The sequence below is a fragment of the Sciurus carolinensis genome, chromosome 3, assembly GCF_902686445.1.
Source record: "Sciurus carolinensis chromosome 3, mSciCar1.2, whole genome shotgun sequence".
Lineage (NCBI taxonomy): Eukaryota > Metazoa > Chordata > Mammalia > Rodentia > Sciuridae > Sciurus > Sciurus carolinensis.
This window is the reverse complement of record NC_062215.1, coordinates 77,639,916-77,667,541: the sequence shown is the minus strand read 5'-3', so window position 1 is coordinate 77,667,541 and position 27,626 is coordinate 77,639,916. Positions and strand designations below refer to the sequence as shown.

General features: G+C 36.8%; 1 protein-coding gene across 21 annotated transcripts in view; it reads right to left on the bottom strand.

Moving 5' to 3' along the window:
- Positions 1-27,626, bottom strand: part of Clasp1 (cytoplasmic linker associated protein 1) — a 264,420-nt gene that overhangs the window by 51,691 nt on the left and 185,103 nt on the right. For 4 of the 21 annotated variants that reach the window (XM_047546119.1, XM_047546120.1, XM_047546126.1 and 1 more), the window contains 8 exons: positions 24,033-24,140; positions 16,430-16,533; positions 14,517-14,540; positions 13,001-13,245; positions 7,382-7,445; positions 4,838-4,840; positions 4,483-4,646; positions 7-85 (listed from right to left, as the gene is read on the bottom strand). In XM_047546119.1, coding sequence (XP_047402075.1) covers positions 7-85; positions 4,483-4,646; positions 4,838-4,840; positions 7,382-7,445; positions 13,001-13,245; positions 14,517-14,540; positions 16,430-16,533; positions 24,033-24,140 — 791 coding nt within the window. The remainder of the gene's footprint in view (positions 1-6; positions 86-4,482; positions 4,647-4,837; positions 4,841-7,381; positions 7,446-13,000; positions 13,246-14,516; positions 14,541-16,429; positions 16,534-24,032; positions 24,141-27,626) is intronic. The other 17 variants (XM_047546125.1, XM_047546130.1, XM_047546134.1 and 14 more) reach the window with 7 other exon arrangements.

Here is a 27,626-nt window from a genome sequence, read left to right as displayed (position 1 = left end):
ACAGACCTTGAGGTTTGGAGTCTGAGTTTGATCCACAATAAATCTCATCAAAATGTTAAACTGTTGATCAAATGGAAAGGAGTCCCTAGATTTAAAGAAAAGAGAATTGCTTGCTTTTAAAGAAATTGCAAAAAGAAATGTCAAACTACATAACAAAAACTTACTGTTACAAATTAATATATATAAATGCCTATTCACATTTTTGAAATAGTACTTTTCATTTTGCAGATACTAAGTACATGTTTATATAGGAAATTTAAGAAAAGGAAAATCTTCCAAAACATATATTAAAGTTACTTTGAGTAACTCTATAAAAGGCACAACAGCAAACAAGGCAGTAAGGAAGATTCCGCCTGCCCTTCTCAGGATCTACCCTGCTCCTTCACTTCAGCTACCTTTCTGAATAATGCTTACATGAGAAAACTCTTCTGATTTCCAGATCTTATTTTTACATCCTGACTAGGCTGCTCCCAGGTGACCTGGCTTAAGCCAAGTGTGTGTTCTCTTTGTCCTGGTAACTGCCTATGATCCCATTTTGTATGACCACTATAGAAGAACACCTGTTCAAAACTCAGCAACAGAAAATTCCCCACCCAGCTGCAACTCACACACAGAAGCCTGGGGCCCAAGAAGCCCCTTCTCTTGTTCCATTTCTTGCCTGTGAATGAACCCATTTCTCACAGTTGTGCATCTTTGAGCCAATCAAGCGATCCTTAGGGGCTCCTAGCTAGAGAAAGTCAGTGCTCTCTCCCTTAAAATGTGGCAATTATTAGTTCCAGTTTAAAATTGCCTAATGGAGTCCTATGTGGATTGTGGATAATGCTGATGTAACTTCTACATTAACAGGAAAGATAATGCAATTGGCAAGTCCTTATTACAAATGTGGCTGAGTGGTTACATTTCTTTCTTTGGAAGCTTTTAGAAAACTTTCCTAGTCTACTAGAGTATAGTAAAATGAGTAAGAACGTAGGTTCAAATCTGCAAAAATTTGAAGCAAATAATAGCTAGTAGCACAGAACTGTTATGAAAATTAAAAGAAATAATATAAGAAAAATATAAAGTTTTACAAAGTGGTGCATATTAGGTGCCACCATTTTCAGTATTATAATTACCAACAGAAAGCAAACCTGACCTAATACATCCTTTCCTTGCATATCTATTTGTACCCTGAAAGTTTCAAGGACTGCTCCTGGAAACAAAGTGCACTTCATTACACCCAATTTAAGTGGCTGGGTCAACACATGGCACACAGAATGCTGCTCCCTGCTTTTGCATGAAGTGGGTGAATGGAGAATATACTTCGGTAACTGGTGTGTTTAACCAGGAAATGTACCCAGTTGTTAGCACAGCCACTGAAAGGAAACTGAGGCAGATTAGCTCAGGTCTAGAACCTGTGGAGCACCTCTGAGCCACCACTGAAAGTCCCTCCAAATAACCACTGGCTGGTTCCAGGTGAACTTCAACAGATGTACAGCTCAGCAGCTGAAACAAAGAAGGGAATCACAAAAATACCCTAGGGACACAGAACAAATCTACTGAGATTAGATTTTTTTTTAGGGAATAGGGCAGCCACAAAAATTAGAAAGAGGACAAAACTGTATTCCTTAATTACCAAAGTTTAGTTTGCAGATTACTATCAATTATAGCCTATTCATTTTTTTGAAATAGTACTTTTCATTTTATACAAATCCTAAATTAACACATACTTATGTAGAAAATTATAAAAAGGGAAGATGACCCAAATACATACTAAAGTTACTTTGGGTAGCTATTTTAAAGATTAAGATTAAGCAGCAACCTTTAGGAGTATAATCTTAATCCATTAAGTCCTAAATTTTCAATTCTGCAAATGTAACAAATATCCAAATATTATTTCAGAATTATCATATGTGGTATATTTGTTGTTCAATTTAAGTTTTTATAGGTGTCCCACATCTGGGACAATAAGACAAAATGGTTAACATGCCCATTATTCCTAAAAATCTGAAATGGGTCTTGTCCTTCATAAATCCACCTAAATTAAGTGACCCAAAGATCAGATCTGGCTCACACATTTTATTTGACCTTTAGAGTCATAAAAAAGATCTCCAAATGTGTTTCCCAAATCTGTATTTCTGAACTTTTTTTTTTGGAAACTTTGGTCCCATTGGTCCCATATCCCACAGCCTATCAGTAACTCCCTTCCTCTCCTCATCACTCATTTCTACCAGCTGTATCAGTCTACTCCCTAATCAATTCCTGGCCACACCTTTATAAATCCATTGTAATGCTCCTAATTCCATTAAACTTAATCGTCCAAAGGGAGAGTATAGTTTGAAATCCTTATTCCAAATACAGTATGTTACTTTTGAGTTTAATGGAAATCGAAAGAAAGTCTATTTGAAGAAAGGTATTTTATAGCAGTACAAATTATAAGGTTGACAGGGTCAGGGACCAAATGAAAACCCCTGGCATCAGAGTGCGGAGGGACAAATATGTGGCAAGGCAGCCAGAGTCCTGTACTACCTGCATGGATGGGGGCAAGGGCATGTGCTACTATTAGTGGAATGAACTGAACAGGAAATAAAGGCACCAGCACTACCCCCAACCCACACAGGAGGGGAGGACACAGCCTACAGAGCAGCCTGGAGTAACAGCAGATAGAAGGGTTATGATCAAAAATCCTGGATTCTAATTCCCAAATGGCCTCTAAAACCAAGTGTGACCCTGGGCAAGTCAAGGGAGTCTGCTTCACACTGATAATATGAACACCATCTTTAAGGTTCTTTGTTTCAGAATTTCTCTTATTCCAGTATATAAATAATAACTGGGTCTTATAAGTTGGATGTGGTGGCACATGTCTATAGTCCCAGTGACTTGGGAGGCTGAGAGAGGAAGACAACAAGTTTGAGGTCAGCCATAGCAACTTAGTGAGACCCTCAAAAACTTAATGAGACAGTGTCTCAAGAAAAAAGGTGCAAAGGTGCTGGGAATGTAGCTCAGTGATAAAGCACCCCTGGGTTTAATCCCTGATGCAAAAATAATGATTATTATAATTAATATTATTATTTGGTCTTATAAAAGTTACTGCTCTGATGATAATTTTCTGAGTGATCCAGGAGTAATTTATTTATTTTCTTGGTGCTTTACCACTGAGCTACACCTTTATCCCTTTTTATTTTTTGAGATGGGTTCTCACTAAGTTCCTGAAGGTCTCACAGAACTGCTGAGGCTGGCCCTGAACTTGAGATCCTCCTGCCTCAGCTTCCTAAGTCACTGGGATCACAGGCATGCATCACCATGCCCAGTTCTGTCTGTCCATTCATTTATTCATTGATTCATTTTTATTTTGGCTTTGGGAATTGAACTCAGTGACACTTTATCACTAAGCTACACACCAGCTCTTTTTTTTTTATGTATTATTTTTTATTTTTAGACAAGGTCTCACTAAACTGGCCTTGAATCTGTGATCCTCCTGCCTCGGCCTCCCAAATCACTTGGGAATACAGGTGCTCATCTGTTCTTATTAAAAGATTCATTAACCAGGTGTGGTGGTGAATGCCTGTGATCCCAGAGGCTTAAGAGGCTGAGGCAGGAGGTTCGCAAGTTCAGAGCCAGTCTCAGCAAAAGCAAGGCAGTAAAGCAACTCAGTGAGACCCTATCTCTAAATAAAAATACAAAATATAGGCCTGGGGATGTGGCTCAGAGGTTGAGTGCCCCTGAGTTCAATCCCTGGTATCCCCCAACCCTGTGCAAAAACAAAAAGATTCATTCCTCTCCATTTTCTATCAGATGACAATGATTACTGCAGAATGTCTTCTGAGATCACGTAATTCTAATTCTTGTATACTGAAGATCTACAATGTCACAGACAACAGAGAAGAGGCTTCTGAATGTAGTTTTTAAATTTTTCTAAGCCTTGAGGCTTCTCTTTTCTCATAACAGCTAGAAGACTTACAATAGTTTATCAATCTCTAAGCCAAGGAACTGGACAATTTAAAGACAATTTCTGAACCAACAGCAGCACAGCATCTCTACATCATAATTTTTTTTTTTTTTTTTTTTTTTTGGGTGCTGGGGATCGAACCCAGGGCCTTCCGACTGAGCTATCTCCCCAGCCCCCATCGTACATTATTGATAAATTTCCAGTGTGACTTAAAAGAAACTGGTATTAAAAATACTAAGAACTTCAGAAAGACATGAAGTAATATTCTAAACATTCTCTTTAAATATTTTATACAGGAAAGATAATCAAGTCTCAAAGTTTTACATTGATTTTTACAAATACCTGAGGCATTCACAAAATACAATGCCAACTCAAGGAAGACATGGGTATTTTATCTCCTGAATTGTTGGGCATGTCAACAAAAGTCAGTAAGAGAATATGAGAACTGAGCAAGAGAGAGGAGATTTGAGTGGGTGACAAAGACCACGAGTAACAGACAATGCCAAGAAATCATGGACGAGACTTGTAACAACATGGCTGAGACCCTTGACACTCACCTTGTGACATCTAGAGCCTTCTGAACTTTTGCTTGCACAGATCCAAGCAAATCTGCTCCCATTTTCTTAAGTAATTGTGTGAGAAGAACAAAAAGCCAGTCTTGCAAGTCATCCTTATGAATTATTATAAAATCCACAAGAGTCTCCAAGAACATACTGAAAACCTGGACACAAATGAAAACCAAACATTTCACATTTAATTCATGATTTTTCTCAAGAGTAAAAAGTATTAAAAAGGCCCATGCTAGTTTTGCCCAAACTCTTATCATTTATGTTAACGCTGTTAACAACTGCTCATATTGCAAAGGCAAATGCATTGTGGAAAACTGATAAAGGAAAAAGGACTGACACTTACTCTCTGTTGTGAATTCCACCGCAAAACAGGCCATGCAACAAAACAAATTCCATGTTAGTCATAGTGAAAATCATTTTCATGCAATGTCTTTAAAAATCCTGAAAAAGCTACAAACTGATAAAATACTTGCTCCTCCCTCAATACAAGTCTACAAAAGTCAGTACAAAGAGAAATGAATTTTTTGAAGTTTAATCCTGGAGGCTTTTTTTTTTTTTTGGAGAGACAGAGAGAGAGAGAGAGAGAGAGAGAGAGAGAAAGCACTCTTATTGTCCTAATTCTATACTATTCTTGCTCATTATCGAGTATATTCAACAAATAGTATAAGATGGAAAAAAAATCCATTCCCTATAGTGTAGCTATTGCTTTTCATTTTAACCAGCTATTTTGATGTATGCCAATTTCAGATATTAGGAATAAAATATTATAATAAATGATGACAGTTCTTGTAATTCTTGTGCAGCTGTGTAAATATTACTGTTAACTAAGGTGAATATCTGTGAACCAATTTCAGAGAGATTAGTAGCACCATGTTTCCCTACCTCTTCAGTGAGCCTTGCTCTACTGGGACAACCCACCAATCACACACCTCCTCGTTTCTAGTGCAGCAACTGTTCACCACCAGGGGTCTCCAGTGAGACAGCTCAGGAAAAAAGCCAGGTGGCTCTGGCTGTGGGATTCCTGGCTTCGCTCACAGACAGCTAATAAATATTAACTAAACTGAGACCTCCAAACTCACTGGACAAGAGCCTTCTGATGATAACAAATTTCCTTCTTTATCCTCACATTCTGCTTCTGAATCAGCAATCTAGAGGTAACAGGTAACAGAAATTTCATCAATGTTCAAAACCATCTAATATCCCTTATGGTATAATTCTTATGAAATGTATTATGCTTATGCTTTAACTCTTATTGCTTTTAACATTACCTTAGAGAAAAATATGGATGATCATATCTTTGAATATCTATGTGGTCTTTAAACTCGGCCTCTTTTGGATTTTATTATATTGTTAATATTATCCTTGCTGTGAAGATTTTACCAGGAGATTTGAGACGTACTTCAAGACTGATACACAGAATTGCTGTAGGTGCAAGGAGGTGGAGCACCACCCTGCATCCATTCCCTTACAGTCTTGTGAACAAAAGTCAAGGGGCCTTATCTGATTTTCTGTATCTCTGGCTCACAGCAAGTACTCAGTAAATATTGAATGATTGGATGGATGGATAGATGGATGGATGGATGAATGAATGGATGGATAAATGGATGAATGGATGGATATGTGGGTGGGTGGATGATACTTTAAGGACAATTCCTATGAGGAAGTAAGGATAGAAAAAGAAGATGAAATGTAGCTGGCTGGAATCATGGACATCATAGGCTGCTTTCTCCCAGCAAGAATTAGAAGAGATCATTTTTTTACTAGCAAAACTATAGTATAATATAGTTAATCCTGCATGTCAGCATTTAAGATTTGCTTCTGTTGGTTTAGAATTCCATCAATTGAATACTTCAATTCAATGATTTGAATTCTGTTGGTTTAGAATTCCATGAATTGAATACTTCAATTTCATCCTTTATCCACCTGTTAACTTTCCCTATCTTCTTCCTCTGAACACATCTAATAGCTTTTAAAGGTTTCCCCCAAACAATAGTATTTATTTAAAATCTGGACTGTAAGTAATTTTGTAAAGTGTCCCTCTCTCTGCACTTCCCATAGAAAGGGCCCTGTCCCACACTCAGGTATTTCTTCCTCAGAGCAGGGACTCTTGTAAAAATGGCCCGTAGTTTCTTTTGGCCCCAAGGAGGTTGGGGCCTCAGCTAAGTGACTGACATCTAGCAAGTTCTTGGGAACAGCAAGATTCTATTTGGAGAAATAACCTGTTTTTTTAATAAACCCATTAAAATAAATACTTCTATTTTCTACTGTGTCCTACAAGAACAAATTCTTCATGGGTTACAAAAATGATTACATACACATTTTCTTCACTGCAACAACTTGAAAAAATGCCCTATATTATACGATTTTACATTCTGGCACTTAGCCTACTGTTTGGCTAAAAGGAGGGACACAAAAATGAAAAATGTTTGTTGAATGAATGAAAGACTGTTATCTGATTCTCTTTCCATGAAAGCTTTCACTTGAAGCACACTTACTTAACCTGAAATTTATGGACATTTAAGTTTTCAAGAGTTCCTTTTTATTTATTTTTATTTTGCAGTACTGGGTATTGAACCCATGGGTACTTTGTCTCTGAGCTACATATCTCCAACTTTTTTTGTTTTGACATAAGTTTTTGCTAATTTGTCTAGCTGACCTCGAACTTGCAATTCTCAGACTTCAGCCTCCCCAGTAGCTGGGATTATAGGTGTGTACCACCATGCCTGGTTAAAAATTCCATTTTGAAAGATGTAATACATGCTATTGCAGAAGTGGGTATTAAACTTGTAAGGCTGAAACTCACTGGGGATTGCTCTTTCATTCTGAGGTTTATTATGTAGTTCTTACAGGCATGCAGTTAGGAATATAAGTCTGATCCTAGATTTACCTTGCTATGAGGGTCAGCAAACATTCGGGTGAAGATCTCACACAATCTCTTCAATTCTACTCGACTAGAGCAAATAAAATAGAAATAAATTAATTTAAAATTTAAAAAGTCATCACTGCAATTAGTTATATCTTGCTTTAAAAAATACTTTGGATCCCAGATAAACCCTAATACAATAATACTGGGTGATTGCAACACACCCCTATCACCAATAGACAGGTCATCCAAACATAAAATCAGTAAGATAATTCTGGGGCTGAGGTTGCGGCTCAGTGGTACAGCGTTCATCTAGCATGTGTGAAGCCCTGGGTTTGATCCTCAGCACCACATTAAAAAAAATAATAATAAAATAAAGGTATTGTGTCCACCTACAACTAAAACAAAATATTTTTTAAAAAAAAGATAATTCTGACATAAATACTACTATAAATCAAACGAGTCAATCTACAGACTATTCAATCAAAACAACTGAATTCACTTTCTTCTCAGCAGTTCAAGGAAACTTTTCTAAAAATAGACCATATTACAGATTATAAGTCTTAGTAAATAAAAACAAACTGACATAATCCTGTGCATACAATCAGACAATAGTGGAATGAAACTAGAAATCAACAGTAAGAAAATTGACACATAAACACAGAGTTTTAAGGATAGTCTTTTAAATTAAGAATGGATCATAGAATAAACAAGAAAGCAAGAAATTATTAGAAACGAATGAGAACAGAGATACAATATATCAAAATATCTACGACAATAAGGTAATTATAAGAGGAAAGTTTATAGCACTAACTACCTTAAAGAAATTTCCAAATACATAAGCTAATGCTGTACTTCAAAAGTCTAAGAAAAGGAAGATTAATGCCAAAATCAGTAGAAGGAAGATCAAAGCTGAAATTAATGAAATTGAGAATAAAATAATACAAAGTATTATTAATGCAACAGTTAGTTCTTTGAAAAGATAAAAAAGATTGATAAATCCTTAGCCAAACTAACCAATAGGCAAAAGGAGATACTACTACAGACACTTCTGAAATCCAGAGGATCATTACAAATTGTTTTGAAAACTTACATTCCAATAAACTGGAAAATCTGGAAGACATTGATAAATTTCTATACATACATGACCTGTCCAAATTGAAACAGGAAAATACAGAAAGCCTAAAACAGACCAATACCAAACAATAAAATTGAAACAGCAATTTAAAGTCTTCCAATAAAGAAATGTCCAGGACCAGATTGATTCTCTGTCAACCAGACCTTTAAAGAAGAACTAAGACCAGTCTTCCTCAAATTATTCAATGAAATTAAAAGGTAGAAAACAATGCCAAATATGTTCTGGGAAGCCAGTATGATACAAATACCAAACCCAGACAAAGACACATCAAGGAAAGAAAACTATAGACTAATCTCCCTGATGAACATAAATGCAAAAATTCTTAATAAAATATTAGCAAATCACATTCAAAAACACATCAAGAAGACACTACAACATGATCAAGTGGGTTTCCCCCCAGAGATGAGAGATTGATTCAAAATATGTAAATCGGTAAATGTAATTCACCACATAAACAGAATTAAAGACAAGAATATCAATAGATGTGGAAAAGGCTTTTGATAAAATCCAGCACCCATTCATGTTAACAACACGGGAGAAATTAGGGATTGAAGGAATTTACCTCAATATTATATATAACAAACCCAAAGCCAATAATATCATACGAAGCAGAAAAACTGGAAGCATTTCCACTAAAATCTTGAATAAGACAAGGATGTCCACCCTCACCACTCCTATTCAATATAGTTCTTGGAACTCTAGCCAGAGCAATCAGGCAAGAGAAGGAAATTAAAGGGAAACAAATAGAAAAAGAAGTCAAATTATCTCTGTTTGCTGATGACATTATCCCATATCTAGAAGACCCAAAAAACTAATGGCAGATTTCTAGAGCTGATAAATTCAGCAATTAGCAGGATACATTCATAAATCAATAGTTTCCTATGCTCCAACAATGATTCTGATGAGAAAGAAATCAGGAAGATCATCCCATTCACAATAACTTCAAAAAACCAACCAACCTTGGGAATTAATCTAATGAAGGAGGTGAAAGACATCTACGATGAAAACTATAGAACATGAAGAAAATGAAGAACTTTGAAGATAGAAAGACCTCCCAAGTTCTTGGATAGGCAGAATTAACATTGTCAAAATGACCATCTTACCAAAAACATATAAATTCAATGCAATTCCCAATAAAATACCAATGACATTCTTCACAAAACTAGAAAAAAAAAAAAAAGTCCTAAAATTCACTTGGAAGAGTAAAAGACCCAGAGTCACCAAAGCAATCTTATGCAAGAAGAGTGAAGCAAGAGGCATCACAATACTTAACCTCAAAATATACTACAGAGGTATAGTAACAAAAACTGCATGGTATCACCTTCAAAACAGACATGTTTTGAAGACCATGGGAAAAGAACAGAAGACAGAGAGACAAACCCACATAGTTATAGTCATTTGATACTTAACAAAGGTGCCAAAAATAAATGTTAGAGAAAAGATAGCCTTTTAAGCCAGAAAACTGGATATCCATATGAAGAATGAAATTAGATCCCTAACTCTCACCTGTATAGAAGTCCAATCAAAGTGGATCAAAAACTTAGGAATTAGACCAGAAACTTGGCAACTGCTAGAAGAAAACAGGGTGAACACTCCAAAAGGTACTTCTTTAACAAGACTCCTAAAGCTCAAGAAATAAAACGAAGAATCAATAAGGGGGACAGCATCAAATTAAAAAGCTTCTGCAGGGCAAAGAAAATGATTATGAATGTGGAGAGAGAACCTACAGAATGGGAGAAAATCTTTGTCAGCTATTCCTCTGACAGGGGAATAGTATTCAGAATATAAGAGTTTAAAAGCTCGACACCAAAACCAAAACAACACAACAACAACAACAACAAAACCCTACTACAACAAAAAACAAAAGACAAAAAGACATTTCTTAAAAGAAACACAAATGGCTAACATACATGCAAGAATTTCAACATCCCTAGTAATCAGGGAAATGCAAATCAAAATTATACTGAGATTTCATCTTACTTCAGTCAGAACGGCAATTACAAAGAATACAAATAATAAATGCTGGTGGGGGAAAAGGCACACTCATACATTGATGGTAAGACTGCAGATTAGTACAAGCATGCTGCAAGCAGTATAGAGATACCTTAAAACAACATGACCCAGCTATCCCACTGCTTGGTTTTTATCCATAAAAACTAAAATCAGCATACTGTGGTCATACAGCCACATCAATGTTTATAGCAGCACAATCCGTAACAAGTTAAGGAACCAGTCCAGGTGCCCGTACATGAACAGATAAAGAAAACGTGAGTTTTACTCACATTTCAGTCAAATTAGAATAAAATTATAGCATTTGCCAGAAAATAGATGCAACTGGAGACCATGATAAGTGAAATAAGTCATAAAATCAAGGGTCGAATGTTTTCTCTCATATGTGAAACCTAGAGCAAAGTAAGGGGAAAAAAGGGAGGTGGTGTTCAAATATTATGAAGATGAAAGGAAGATCAGTGGAATAGAAGATTGAAGAGCAGGGAGAAAGGACAGAATGAACTTGATGAAATTGTACTATGTGCATATATGAACACACGACAGAGAATTTTATGTATATTTATAAAGCACCAATTAAAAATAAATAAATGAGTAGAAACCAGAGAAGGAGAATAGGGGTAGGAAAGAGGGGAAGGAAAAGGGAAGTAATGGGCAAATGAAACTGACCGAATTTTGTTATGTGCACATATAAATATATCACAATGGATTTCCACTACTCTTTACAATTATAACACACACACTCACACACACACACACAAAAAAAAAAAAAAAAAAAGAGGGAAAAAACCTTTTGTTTAGGTCAACTACATAGCTTTACCTAATTTATATTTATGTAACAGAATTTTCCACAAATGAAGTATCTTATTTAATTGATAAAGCTAAGAATATAAAAGCACAGATTCACTCTCATTTTAAGGTGAGGAAACTGATACTTGGAGCATGATATTCCCAAGCTCACAGAAAGTGACAAAGCATGAGCCAAATCCCCTTCAATTCAACCCAGTTCTGTCTTCCATTTGCCAGAGCTGAAAGGCTATGCAATAAACTAGATGAAGCATGTGTTTCAGGGTCAGACAGACCTGGAACCTTAATTCTGCTACAAAAAAAAGTACAATGATATCTTTAATCCTCTTCTTTAAAGTTCTGGTCTTTTGTCAGCCAAACAGGATATGCAGTATGTCACAAGGCATCTACTACTGTGCCTGGAATATAGCAAACCCTCAGGCATGATGGTGTCCTTTGCCTTTTCTAATCCCTGATTGCACTACTGAGTCCCTCTTTTTACTTTGAGGCTGAAAAGGGGAATCTCTCTTCCCCCAATTATCACCCATCCTTACACAGATGAGACAACTGGCTCAATGATCCTTCAGTAAGTACTGTTAACAATGCAAACTAGATGAAGCGAATGCTGATTTTTAGAGATTATTCAATGGGTACTTAGTGAACACTAGGAATCTAAAAAGTAGGATCAGCAGGAAAAATTAGATTCTGGAAGAAAAAGCATCCTCATTTTATTTTTGACAGATCACAGTGTCATCAGAATCCTGCATTTCAGAAGGCATATGACAGATCCTCTCACACCATCTTCAAAGACAGATAGTATGATGTGGGCAGGTGTGAGTACAGGAAGGTAGAAGCAGGCTGAAGAGCCACACTTGGAGCACAGTCTTACTCATCAGCCAGTGTTCACCTGGCCACAGAGGGCCCAGGATGAGCCTTCACCCATGGCTACAACATATTCAGTCTCAATACTTACCTTTAAAGAAATAATCCAGAGGATATAATACATTGCATTTCATGAATTCTACGTTGCCCTTTTCTCAATTCCAATGTTCTACCATCTCCATAACTGAGATTCATCTTATAATTGGTGACATATTAATACTTCATGTTTAGTAAACAGCATTCCTTATTATTTCTTTAGAGAGATATAAAAAATAATAGTGTACCAGTGGGGCCTAAAGATGGTATAAATGCATACCTTTTGGTGTTATATAATACATGCTTATTTTAGAAAATTTATGAAATATGTAAACAAGGCAAAAAAGAAAAAAGTTTAAAAAATAGTTCTACTGTTTTGGAGTGCTCTATTTTATTATCTTTTTACCATGCACATTTATAAGTCATGTATATGCATATGAGTATTAAAAATTTTAGACTGAGACATTTTATCCTGAAGAGGAATGAAGCATACTAACTTGCAGAGTTATTTCATTCTTTACCTGAACTGCAAACTGTACCCAGACTTCTCAAATAACAATATCAAATGGAAAAATATGAACCTTAAAGAAAACAAATGTTTTATACACCTAATAAATTATAAAATATGTGCCAGATATTTCAAAGTCTCTGAATAGCAAGGATGGGTCTGAGTCATGAGCACCAGCACATGGAACTCTGTAAGGACACCTTAAACGACCAAAAACCTCTTTAAGTCTCTGATGACTTAAGAGGGGACTCAGGCGTGGCTCACAACCTTAGTCTCCTACCCTTACCTCAGTGTTCTTTGGCTCTTCAGCAAGTTCTGCAGGCCCAGCAGCCCTTCTTTCCTTTCTGACCAGTTTGAACTCGCACAGTGGTTGAGAACTTCTGCTACATCCTCCGTCTGCCGCAAATAATGGGGGATTCCACCATTCCTGGAGCCATATGAGCGCTCAGAGCAAACACTTGAGGCATCACTATTGGCATCATCGTCAGAATACATCCCATATGGCTCGTATCTCCTCCTCACGGGCTTCTTCTGATGGATCCAATGAGGGATGGGGAGTGAATGAGGAAGAAATGGAAAGGTGAAATGGCCATGAGTCATACCAAATAAAAACAATAACGGTTAAATGTAGGAACACACACACACACACACACACACACACACACACACACACTTTTCCTGTGCTTACAGATCAGGGAAATAAAAACAGAAAAGAGGTCTTCCAAGAGGAAAGACAGGTAATAAGTATCACACTCTTTGGCAGGAGGAAGGAACTTGGCCTTTTAATACAGTACATGGGTTTTGCAGCCAGGCAGACTTGGGTTACAATCCTGGTGCCACCACTGACTCGCTGCATGATTTCAGAAAACCTGTTAAGATTTTTGCTTCAGTTTCCTACTCTCCAAGAGGACAATGTTTATGCCAATCCCATAGGCTTGCTGTGAGGACTAAATGAAATTCTAAGTCAAATAATCCAGCTCAGGGTCTGAGACACTGCAGGTGTGTGCACCCCGCAGTCTCTGCAATCTGCTTTGAACATGGTATATGGGCAAACTTCTGTGATTATGTTTCCTTAAGAAAGTCTGAAATTGAAATGTCCGTGGCACAAGTATCCTATGTAAAAGAATTCTTAAAACTATCTGAGCCACTTTCATTAAGGACGTTAGTTTTGCAACATAAATAGGTTTCTTTTTAAAGTGGACTATGATATCTGCTACATTCATTTCTCCTACTATGAATACAAAACTACATTAAACCCACTAGCTATGTAAAACTGAATAAAATTATAAAATACAAATTTTTCTGAAGCCAAGTCACTGGTTTAAACTACACAATTTGCTAATAACCTAATTTTTATGAATCTGAACTTGCTCAGGACTGTTTTGCCACCAGCCTATCATCCCAGCATAATTATGAATAGTACCCCCTTTTTACTCTCAAAAGTATTTTTGTTTGGATGCTAAATTATGATTATCCCACTCACTTATAGAGTCCTAAAATAAGAAAAATGTCAATAAATCCATTCATGAAATAATGACAGTATAAGAATAGGCACAGATTGAGTTAATATAATGAAATTCTAATAGGAGAAAGAACAGAGTTTGACATTCAAAATAAATGCTAACAGAAATGTACATAAAAGGTGACTGATTCCATCGCTAGTAAAGGTTTTGACAGAATCAGCAGAATCAGAACTCGGACCAGAATTTCTACACTACGTTTTGTGCTGCTTTTGCTAGATTCTAAAAGAAATACACTTGCAACAGAAAAAAAGTTGTAAACAAAAGTTAAAGCACTGGTACCTTGCTCCTGGCGTCTCCTAACAGCTGTAGGCAGGAAAATATTGAAGGATGGGGAAAAAGCATAGAGAATTATGTCAGAAGCATATGTGGGGATTGTTCTGGCAACAAAAGCGTATAGCAAAACATTTCTTAGCAAACTAAAAACACAGGTCAGCAAGCGATCACATCAAGCAGATAATAATAAAGACTGCTTTCAAAATGGCATTTCCTATTCTCCTAAGCCTCTCTTAGCACCTTCTGGCTCTTGCTATAATTTTTTCCTGAAACTCTTCCCATACCCACAAAGCCACTGCATCTCTAATGTCATCGCTAATCTACTATCTATTCCTAGGAGACCTTCTGGGGCTTTAATTCTGTAGGCAGGGATTCAGTACCATTCCTGCGCTTTAAGCTCTTCCGAAGCAGGTCACTTGAAGAGACCAAACAGGGTGGACAGAAAATAATAAGGGCAGCTTGAGTGCAAAGGGAGCTGGGGCTCAGAGAAAAGCACAAGTCAAGTTAAGCCAAAGCTCAAACTCTCCAGTTCTGTTCTGCCCCTTAGAACTTTGCACACAGTCCCTTATGCAGTTCTTTAAACAACTAAGAAAGTCCTCTGCCTTAACTGGAAGTCCCATTTAGTGAAGGGTTTCAGCTTCCATTGTTTCCTACCCCTCTGACCTCCACTTCCTAGGGTCTCTGAATAAATAAAAGATATATTCTAAATGCTATAACTTGGAAGGAGAAATAGCTTCACAGAATTCTGTTCCAGCTCTTGACTCTTAAAGCCACAGTCAGAGCAATTACCCTGAACTCCAGTACCTGCCAGAAAAAAGTTCTACATATAAGGGTGATGAATAGAGCTGGCCAGGCCATCTGTCTGCTGGGAAAGTATTCTGAGAGCAGCAAACTGCTTGCTCACAGACACTTGTCCAAGAAATCATCTGACTGAGTAAGAATAAATGAGGGAGAGACACGGAGGGATGAAAGCAGGAAACCCTACAGCCACAGACTATAAAGTGTCAGTGAGATGGAACATGGCTGGATTAAAAAAACTCAGGGTCGAAAAGTAGGATCCTGCTATGTGTACTTTTTTTCCCCTAAAAGAGAACAAATCTAAAAATAGCAAAGGCAGGGTTAGAGATCAGATGATTCTAAAGAATACCTATTTCGAATTCTGAGCACACGAACTGGAATATGCAAGAGACTGTGCTACCACCAGTTGAAATGCAACTTGACCATGAGCGGGTTCTACCAAGAAACTTTTGCTATAACCACAAATTAAAGGAGCTCTGGTCACTTTATGTTTTTAAAATTTTACATTATAATGAAGCCAAAACACATTCTACCAGTGCTTCATACCCTCAACAGTAAACATTAAAATTCAGGAAAATTTTCTTAAAAATACTGACCTGACTCATTTTTTTTAACAAACAGAATCATACAGACCCACTAGTAAGGGAAAGGAACAAATGCAAGATTTTCAAACCTCAAACTCTATTACCTAGTGTTAAAATTATGTTTAGGCTATGCCATCAAGGTCTGTAAAGCAACAGAAGCAACAGGATGAAAAACAGGAAATGCTGGAAAAAACTATGGTCAAAAAAAAAAAAAAAAAAGCCCAATGACATCTGAGGAGTCTGATGTCATCAAAACCTCCTTGATACTGAGAGCACAGGTAAGAAATATTGGATACTAATATTTTCTGGAAGGCCACTTTTCGTGTGTGTGTGTGTGTGTGTGTGTGTGTGTGTGTGTGTGTGTAGATAAAAGTACAAGAAGAAAACAACCAGTAATGTAAATTTTTTCAACACTTATATAATTTTGAAAGGTTTCAAAGATGATTTAGTAACCTGATTTGGAGCAACTTCCTGTTAAGACAGAGAAAAATGTTGGTAAATAATTCAAAGAGATTCTGTACACACTGTGCCTCTTACCAAAGCATCAGCAACTGCAGCTTCCAGATCTGTACTCGTGCTCAAAACTCTCATAGCATTTACAGAACCGGGTATTCTTCCTGGCTGGCCCAGCCCAAACCGGTCTATTTAGAAAACAAAAGCAAAAGATGTGTCACTTTAATTCATTTGTTCTCAGTCCTTTGCAAGGGTTCCTGCCCCTTCCCACCACAGTGGATAGACAAATCCCTAGCCAATTTTAACTGCATAAACTCCATAGTGGAAATTGTTCTTTTAGTGGAAACTATTCTTTAGTATTTTATTATTTTAAGACATTAGAGAGGGGAACTTATTCTAGAAGGGAGTGGGGCTATGAGTTGAATCTTTTAATCTATTTAGCTTTCCTTCTAGGGATGTTTCTTCAAACTAATTAGAAAGCATCATGATTTGATCAAGGGTGAAGTAAACAGTTAAAATTTGAAACAATGTACTAAATTGATCTCTGCAAATTTTCCTTAGTCTTTTTGCTGTTTTTACATTACCAGGCTCCGAGGTTACATCCCTAGATCTTTTTATTTTTTATTTTGAAACAGGGTCTGGGTAAGTCGTCCAGGCTGGCCTGGAACCTGGAATCCTCTTGCCTCAGTCTCCCAAATTGCTGGGATTACAGAAATGTGCCATTGCACCAAGCTGAATGATAAGTCTTTACACAGATAAACAAAATGGAGAGAATCCAAAGAATTTAAGATAAATTTTAGCAGTTCAAACAACTATTCTAAGGTTGTTAGTGATCACAGTAAATGAAGCCTTACATTTTAAATTCCCAGTAATGGCTGACCAGCCTTCTTTAAGAAGTGCTGGAGATTAAAACTATAACAGGAGAAAGTCAGTGTAAGATATACTTCATAGGTATGTCACACTATTTACTGAAAAAGTTTCTTAATTAAAATTCTGATATACAAAACCTTTGAAGAAAAAATGTTAAGATAAAAATGTTTTCCCTGTTAACTGTTTCAATAAGGTAAATTTCTGTATTAGTCATATTCTAGTCAGGAAGCATTTAGATTAAGAGGGGTGTTAATATCTATTTTACATAAAACTTTGGATTGGTAACAAGACTTCACCTACTAAACTGGTAAACTCTGAAAGTATTATATTATTTAGCTTTTCTAAGATAGTATATTTACTATCAATTTCAAGATAGTATATCTTCAACTATGAAAGAAAGGGAAAATAATTTAAACACAGCTAGTCAATAATTATACAGTCATGGATTTTTAAAGAGAAACAAAAATTGTATGTTATACTATCCCCTTTTTTAATGCATTTGCTGATTGTTCCAAATGTCATCTTAGTCCTTTTGTTTCAAAGGTGCTTTAATGTGCCACATAAACTAAAAAAGACCACAAAAAATCACATTTCTGTATCTATATGTTAATTAAATTATAAAATGAGTGTAAATTTGAAATTTACAGGTGATCTTTAATCCATTTTTTCCATTAAAAAAGGGTAGATAGCAAGGGATTTATGAGTAACAGAATGAAAGTAATTCAGTTATAAGCCATTTAAAAATTACCCAGCATAAACTTAAATAAAACGGAGTCTAAAAAAATTTTTTAAATATATAAAAAAGTAGATCTCATGCCAGCAATTCTTTTACCAGGGATAATACTGTTTTGTTTTGTCTTAAGTCAGAAACAAAATTAAAACTTATAAAAACAATGCAATTATTCTGTTTCCCAGGTGCAAACAGCTTTGCCATACACAGTAACTAGGATCACCTGACATATAATACAGATAATTCGAATTGCAGATCCTTTTTTTTTTTTTCCCATTCTTTTCTGGGGTACTGGGGATCAACCCAGGGTTGTGCATGCTGAGCATGTGCTCTATCACTGAGCTAACCCCCAGTTCCCGAACTTCAGATCTTAAGGGGAAACGTTTACCTGGACCTAAACAAGATGACCAACTTTTCGTTTCCACCAAACCAAAATCTGTTCTACATTCTTACTGCTCTGGTACTGTGATGAAGTTCAATTGTCCAAAGGATGAATACATATGGTTATGCCCTCAGTCTGGCCCCTAATCTTCAGGGGAATGCATTTAAATCAGCATACATAGCTAAAATGCAGAGCTAGCTTCATTTAGAACTAAAGAGAAAATAACTGACTCAGGGAACTGGTAAGCACTGTCACCATCCACAGCTCATTAATTAATACTCAACTGAGAAAACTAGTCATTAGATACTCAACATATGAAAATGATGCCAGTTAAATGTGGCAAATTGATGCTATCATGTTTACTTTTTGCCCCTCTGGCTCTAATGTGTTAAGAGCTGAGATGGAAGGTTTGGGGTCCACAGGCTGCAAAGGTTAAACTTTGGCCTGACTTGACTACTTGAATCCTGATCTTGTTTTTCCATAAAAACTTTTAGGACATTTACTTTCATATACTTGAAATTATGCATGCTATAATTTGAAGCATTGGTAACTATAAACAGTACCTCAAAAAAATTTGGAACCTGACAGTAATAGCTACACTAATATTTGACACTATACTGGGAGTGAATGCTTTGGAGATGAAAGGCTATTGGATGATATCCACACCCCATGTCCCCATGGGACCCTATGTGACACCTTTTGGGGTTGTTTTCATAAGGACGGGGTGGTAGGAGGGGAAGAAGTGCTTCCCCAATTCTTTGTTTTGACATAAATATGAACACTAGAGAAATGATGTTATCAAACAGGCAATAAAGCATCTATGGCCTATTAACAGAACTATAAACATTCAACAACTTAAAAAAACAAAAGCACATCGGGGAAAACAAATATGAGGTGCACACATGCCAAGCGCTAGCTGACACGGATGAAAACAAATGTTAACATGGGTGTGGAAATAGAACAGATGGAGAAGCCAAGTCATGCAGTTAGCACTTGTTCACCTGACTGCCCAACAGATTCAGCAGTGGAGAGAGCACTAGTGGACCTGGAATGACGTCGAGAGGCTGCAGGTAAAAGGAACGGCAACACCCACAGGATTAACACACAGGAACCAGAGGAAAGGCAGGGACTGCTACCAACAAGGCCGCATTTTCTCATGAAAAGAAATGGTGCTGGATATGAATGGACAATAAGCGCCAACCCCCAGACTCCACGGGAGCTGCTGGCTCTCACACAGCTCTTAGACACACAGGCACAACTGAGGCACTCTTGCTGGTGCCTCCCACTATGGATGCATCCACCAACTCGGACTCCAGGTTTAGATTCACGCCATGAAGCCTCTATCAGCCAGTATGGAAATATGTCACATGAAGAACATCAGGAGTCACAGAGTACCGTCTAAACCCCAGAGTGGATAGCAGGAAGATGGATTATTAACTCAGCTCACAAGATGTATCATCAGTATGTGATGCATATGCCACCATGCACCAAAAACAAAAGCAGAGAGTTCATAATGTTATTTCAACAGAAACTGAATGAAATCACAGGAAGGGGGTTCAAAAACTGGAATTCCATTTTCCCCAGTCAAAATGTTTGTTGTTCTGTTGCACAAATGTCCTAATTAATGTACTTGTTTAACTGTTGGAAATTCAGTGGTAATTAAGTTTAATGACCTTCCTTGGACAGGCAGTTCCAATACTCAGTTTCTGAGCACTGGCTTGGAAATACAACCATTAAGTTCTGGTCTGATCACAGCTAACTGTAGCACCTTGGACAATGTACTAAAACTCTCTGGATCTCAGTTTCTTCACCTGTAAAATGGTGCCAGTAACAGTACCTACCTCTTGGTTGCTACTGAGAAGATTAAAAGAGATCACACATAAAGCACTTAGTTAAAACCATGCCAGGCACAGAGTCAACAGTGGTGGTCACAATACTGGTGGTGGCAGTAAAGGTTAAGAATCAACTCCAATTTACATTCAGATATAAGAATATTATCAGCAAGTAGTCATAGTAAGTATATTAATTAACCCATCTGAGGAAATAAACACTGAACTCTGTCCTCATGAGGAAAGAGAACAGCTTTTAGAAATAATTATGAAATAAAAGACTTGGTTCAAAACACCGATGTATTTGATTATAGTTCCATGCAATATATGGTTCTGCATTATCTCAGGAAAAGAACCAAAAGATAAAATGCTTCCATTCCTTAGTCTGAAAAAAGCGATGGTGATTAGACCAGAAATTCATAGATTTAGCAAGGTCATACTGAGGAGTTACCTTTCATCCACATTACTATTCTGTATACATAAACACACATTTAGTCATAAAATATCAAAACTTTAGACTTTCCATTATTTTGTAACGCTCAAGTCACTTTATAAAATGCACACATCTGTGGTATAAGATATAAGCAAAGATTACCTGGTCAATAAAGACAAATGTTTACCAGCTTACAAAAAGAATATACTTCCCTTCTCAATATTCACAAAAGTAAAAATAAATAGGCAATCTCTAAAACATTATAATAAACTTACCACTTTCCTAAATATGGAAATTGGTAAAATGTTTTGTTAAGACTGAAACAAACTACACATCTATGCACATTGGTATTGCATCTTGATAGTTTATGTTGGAAATGGTTTTTAAGCAATACTTGATCTGTAGTTTCTTAATTAAGTAGTACTTTGTTTCTGTTTCAACAGAGCATCCTATAGTAAATCTGTTGTGCAATGCATCCTCTGTCATGTTCACAGTGAACACCCAACGATGGAATCCAAGGCGGACCCACTTATGTCAAAGCCTGATTTATAGCAGAGTCTAGAGCCCTTTATTTCATTCAACAATTATCACTGTAACCATTATTCATATGCATTCATAGCAGTAAGATGCTTTAAAACAATCATGCAAACTTAAAACAATATATACAGCCAGCCTCTGTTAACCAGTTCCACATCTGGATTCAACCAACTGCAGGGGAGGGAGGAAAAAATATGTCTGTCCTAAGCATGAACAGACTTTTTTTCTTGTCATTATTCTCTAAACAATAAGTATATCAATCATTTATAGAGCATTTACTTTGTATTAGGTATTAGAAATAATTTAGAGAAGATTTAAAAGGAGGATGTGTGTAGGTTATTTGCAAATACTATGCCATTTTGTATAAGAGACTTGAGCATCTGCAGATTTTTGAAATTTATTTATTTATGTATTTATTTGTGGTACTGGGGATTGAACGCAGGAGCACTTTACCCCTGAGCTACAGGCCTTTTTAAAAAGTTTTTTATTTTTAGACAGGATCTTCCTAAATTGCTAAAGGTCTTGATAAATTGCTGAGGCTGGTCTCAAACTTGCCATCCTCCTATCTTAGATACTGAGTTGCTAGGATTACAGGCATGTGCCACCATGCCCGGTTAGCATCTTTGGATTTTGGTATCAGCATGGGATACTGAAACTAATCTCCTGGGGACATGAGAGATGATTATATACACTGAAATATAACTACTTTCATTACCTGTTTTTCCTTTAAATGAAGGGTTGCCCATGTAGGTTGATTCCAAGGGGCACTGACACATCTCATTAATTTCCAAGAGCAGAGTGAAGTAATTATTAAAAATGAATGAGAAAAAGAATGAACCTTCAGAGAATGTTCAATAAGCTCCCCTGGAGACAACCTTCTGGAATGTATCTCTGAATTCTCAGGTCCTAAGTCTGGAAGTCACTGACTCAGAAACAGCTGTTGAGCACTTTTTATGTGCCTAACCCTGCAGTTCTTAGAAAATTATTTCATATATTTTTGAGGTACAAAATGAGTTATCAAAACTACTTTCAAATGAGGCAGGTCTGAAGTCAAACCTGGACTGAAACTTGGCTCTACCACTAGCTGTGTGGCCTTAAGAATGTGGCTTAGTTTCCCTAAGAGTCTGATGATGATAATACCTATCCCAGAGGGTGAGTAGGACTACAGTTTGTTATGCCTGTTGACTGCTCTGAATGGCATAGGTACACATGGGACATTGTTGCTGTTAACTGGACATAGTTCTAGGCATGGGTTTAACTCAACTGGGGAAAAGGCTTGGTATAAAAACTTAGCTCAAGAGATATTCCATATTGCTTGGACCATACAAAAAATATGAGCTGATGCTAGAGTTCCTTTGGATTCCCAACTTCTGCCTTGGGTAGCAGCAATTATCCATATCAACATTTGGGTTGTCATCAAGACAGTCAAGCAGATCTGTTTACCCAAAGAATGAAAAACAGATGCCATTACTGAGTTACTCAATGTTCAATAGGACTTCAAGAATGTCACATGCCTTGCCTGGTCTACAGACCACATGCCAGATTACAAAGGTTGCTTCCACAGATAATATTAAAAATACCAGCACAGGTATAAAATAAAATTGCTTAATTGCTTCTAAAAGACAATATAACCAATACACAGAGTGAATTATTTATTTATAAGATGTCTGGAAGGTCAAATAGTGAGCAAGGTTGCATAGCTATATAGCCTTAATTTAAAAGGAAAAATCACCAGTTCATTCAGAAGTAAAAAATAAAAAAAAAAAAAAAAAAAAAAATCACTGCCACTCCTGTTTCATTGAGAATTCTGCTCTTACACTTCAGGCTTCTATGGAATACCTGACTTGTTTGAGATAAACTGCTCCACTCAGGAGCTCCTGTTAACTAAGTAGAATCACTACATCAAGGGAATCATTTTGTAGCAGAGTAGAGCGGTGGCATCTGTGACCTACTCTTTTTCAGAACCTCATAAAGGATCCACTGTTCATAAAGGTGTACATCTAGACTTTGATTACTAACACTGATTAGGTACAAAAGACATCAGAAGAAGTACATGATGTTAGCAGGAGATAGAGGCAAACATGAAGACCTTATGCTTTTAACATCCCTCTCCTATAGTGACATTTCTATAATTTAAAAAATCAGTTGCATAATCCTATAGCCAAAATCACAGACTGCTGGAGTCCATGCTTCACATGATCATTTCAGGTCTAGGTCTGATTATTGCAAAATGCTTTCTCCTCTGTTTATTAAGAGCAATATATACATTTGTACAGCACTAAACATGCCAAAGAATTAAAAAATAATTACTGAATACAAAATATTCCTTTTCATCAAATATGTGTTGACAAGATTCCTTTGGAAATTCCATAAATTGTATTAGGATAAAATGTTATATTACATGTCCATTTTAGAGAAAGGCAAGTCTATTAAAACTAAAAAGAAAACTCATTTAGTTTTCTAAATGCTATCATGATTATACTTTTTTCCCTCTTTTGAACTAAATCCTACATAAACTGATGCCTAGTAAAACTAGAGGCAAATTGTAGAAACTCGATGACTAAGGATAAACTTTGGATCAACTTTACTTTTAAGCAGCGATTAAATTCAGTTGAGTTTTTTGCCTCATGTTGGAAATTGCCACACAGATGGGCTTGCCTGGTAGCAAGTGATGATAAATAATGACAGAGTGAAGTGGTGCTTTTTTCCTCTAATATGTGAAAACTGGGAGTTGCTGAAATTCAAGCATGCAGAGGGGACAACAAAGGGTGACTAAGGAAGAGGAAAGAGAAGAAAGGATCACAGGACAGCAGGAAAGCAGGTCATTCCACCCAGCGGTGTCTCGGACAAGCATGGGAAGCAGGGAAAGGAACCCTGCTCCTGGGACAGCGCCTCCGTGTACTCACCGAGTGGAGGGAAGCCCCGAGCAGGGCTCGTATCTCGGCTGCTCTCACGGCTGGTATCGCGGCTGCACCCCTGACTCATGCTGGGTCGAGGGATACGGCTGCTCCGTGCTAGCGTGCAGCATGAGGGGTTTCAGAGAAGGTGAACAAGTTTAATGAAGACAGAAAAACTCACAAAACGTCAGTCACATTTGGTTAATGTAATTATGACATTGTCCGCCCTGGGAGTTCTGGACTGGGTCACCTATCCATGCTGAGGTCTGAATGTTGTGTCAACAGAGGGGAGTCTGAATAAACGTGATTTTGTTCAGTGCCTCAGAAAGCTGTGAACTCTGTGTGAAGGTGAAATTACACCTAAATGTAAGATGAAAAGAAACCTTTGCAAAGAACAAACTGGCATCAAAAAATACAAGATCAAAAGCTTTTGGTTTTTATGGCAGCTTTAGCAAACTTCGACAAGACAACAAATGACCAGAACTGTTGTCATATGTACCTGGTTCTTAAAAAGACAATTCAGTTTGGATTAACAATCACTAAAGTCCACAAACTTACCCAATTAAAAGGAAGAGGGCTTGCTTCTCCCCAGTCCGGCCTTCTTTAAACAAGAAACCTGAAGGCTAGTACAACTGAAGAGACTGCCCACTATGAGTAACAGTGTGGATGCTTCACACATACTTAATGGTCTAAGGGAAGAGTTGGGACTGCCATCTTTTCATTTTCTGACCCCAACATTTTAACTGGGCTGTTTCTACAGAAATCCAAATAGAGTTGCCTGTGGTCCCTTCTAAGCACCTTTATAGATCAGTCTTACACACCAAGTCTATACCAAGTAGACTGATAATCTCAATTTTCAGGTGAAAGATCCCTTTACTGATCTGAGAACAGCTAATTATGATTATGTACAGATAAAGCTTATTATTCTCAAGATTTAAATACTGAGATTATAAGACATAATAGACCATTATAGGCTAAGTCTAATAATAATTTGGCTGTGAAGTTCAGAAAGACCATGATATCCTTGTTTCCTCAATTTAATTTGTGAAAACAGAAATAAATTACTGGCAAAATATTCCAAAACAACATTACATACTGAATGTGTGTTGGTGGAATGCCTAACCAAACAGTTGAAGGGGACACTGTATATTTCCATCTGGATCTATTACTTCTAGACTGAACAAAAATGACTTTCCTAGAGGTTTTAGAAACCATAAACTTGATCCACTGATATAAAAACAAATACATTATCTACACAATAATGAATACACCCTATTATTTTAGAGCAAAGATATATTGTATACACTATAAGAAGAATGTCTTACTAAACAGAATCATGAAATTCCCTGAAGTTTTGTGAAGGATATGCAAGAAGGATATGGAAGTGAAAAATGAAGTCAAATTCCTCCTGTGCCCAGTTGCTCAGTGCTGTGGTTGAAATAGACCCTGCAGGCTTATAAATGATATCCAAATGCTTAGTACTTTCCAGACAAGGAAAGATATGGCACAGGAATGCAATCTGAGCCATCAGGCAAACAGGGTGTCACCGGAACTTCACTGGAAATCCCTAAACTTTCCTCAGTTTTGTCAGTGACATGGAACACTGGAACACTGAATTTTCACTCCATGTAATAGGGATATTTAATCAGCATTCTTGATTACACTCTAAATAGCTCCTGCAAGGAGGCAAAAGCTGTAGGTGTCAAATTAAACCCTTAAAAAACTAGAGCAACTACCAACCTCACCAGTACAGAGAAGTTTCCTAGAATGTACAAAGCGATACCCTAAGGACCAATGCCACATCTGAGTCATGAAGAGACCTCTTCAGGTCCAAGCTAACTTACTGGTCCAGCCACTTGTCCTCTCTTAAGTCTCAGCTTCCCCTTATAAAAATAAGATGAGAAAGAATCCCATCATTTAACAAAAGACAACTATGAGACAATGCATATACATATATACTTTTGAGTTTTGTGCTGAATGCCATATATGAAAATCTTGTCTTCAACTACCATCCACTCCAAACAGATAATCAAAAGGAAATAAACAGTACCCAGGGGCTGGGGTTGTAGCTCAATGGTAGAGCACTTGCCTTGCATGTGTGTAGCCCTGGGTTTGATACTCAGCCCCACATATAAATAAATAAAATAAAGGTATTGTGTCCATCCAACTAAAACCAAAAAATTAAACAAACAAACAAACAAACCAGTATTCATAGTTTTCATTGTAAAAGCATGCTTAGTTGAGCATTTCTTAGCAAGTCTGATAACTTCTGATTTTTGCCCAGGCCCCAACGCGTTCCTTGAGTTCATGTATATGCTACAACAATGGGAAACAAAAGTTCTCTCCCTCAAATGCTGAGAAGCCTTGAGAAGCTACTTGACTGGTTGTCATTTCCTGATACTCTACCCTACCTTCACTCACTCTGGCGTGAGTTTGCTTTGTGAAGACCGTAAAGAATTAATAGGGAGAAACAGACGTTATCTGAAATAACTGCATACATAAACTTAACAAGGCTCACTCTCCTGTTACCTCACACCCAGGCTTACCCAACCACTTGGGTTGACAGGCTCCTTTGACATATGGCTTGTAATAGCGTGGAGAATTCTGTTTATAATTGTGAAAGTCTGCCCACAGTTGCCCCAAACCTCATTAAGGTACATCTGGCAGTGATATCAATTGTTTGAATGTTGGATGTTTTAAATCACAAGAGGAAAAACATCCACTCACTTACAACTATTTCCAGAGCCTAATAATCTATAAGGAGGATTTAAAATAAACATATAAATAAATGGCTTTTATACACTCATTAATAAAGTGGCCAAAACTTAAAAAAAAAAAAAAAAAAGACCGAATCACCTTGTTTCTAATAAGTATCTAAACTGAACACTCTATGTTAGAATAAAATATGGAAAAGGGACAAGAGGATGAGACAAGGACAGTATACTTGCCACTTGAAATTCCTAAAAGCGGTATTTCCTATCTTCTCAGTGTTTTAATGGTAATTCTGACTTTTGGCTTTTAAAGAAGGATCCAACAAGAACTCATACACAAAGCAGAAGTATAAAAGGATTAATGAAAAGTAACAGAAGTTTAAGACATGAAACATCTCAAGGTCTAGACATTTTTATGTCACAATTATCTAATTTCACTTGTTGAAATGAATTATTTTTAAATTCTTCTAAGATTTTTTTTGTTTTGTTTTGTTTTTTTTTGGTGCTGGGGATCGAACCCACAACCTTGTGCTTACAAGGCAAGCACTCTTCCAACTGAGCTATCTCCCCAGCCCCTAAGATATTTTTAATCAGAAAAATCTTAGAATATTTTAAATAAATACCCACAGAATGTAAGCTAAAAAATGTCAAGTGCTCCTTTTATAGCCTTTTCAATAGATAAACAGGAAACAAAGGTAAGCAGCCAGATAAAATCACTAAGTGCTGGCTATTCATGTGACTTCATTGTCTGTAAAGTCTTTGCTTTCTTTAAAACACAAAATGAAACTATTTACAAATGTATTTCCCCATTTGGTTGGGTAGCTTATGAGGAAATAATCCACCAAGTAAAAAAGAAAAAAGAGGGATTTATTTTGTTTCTTTGTTATCCAAC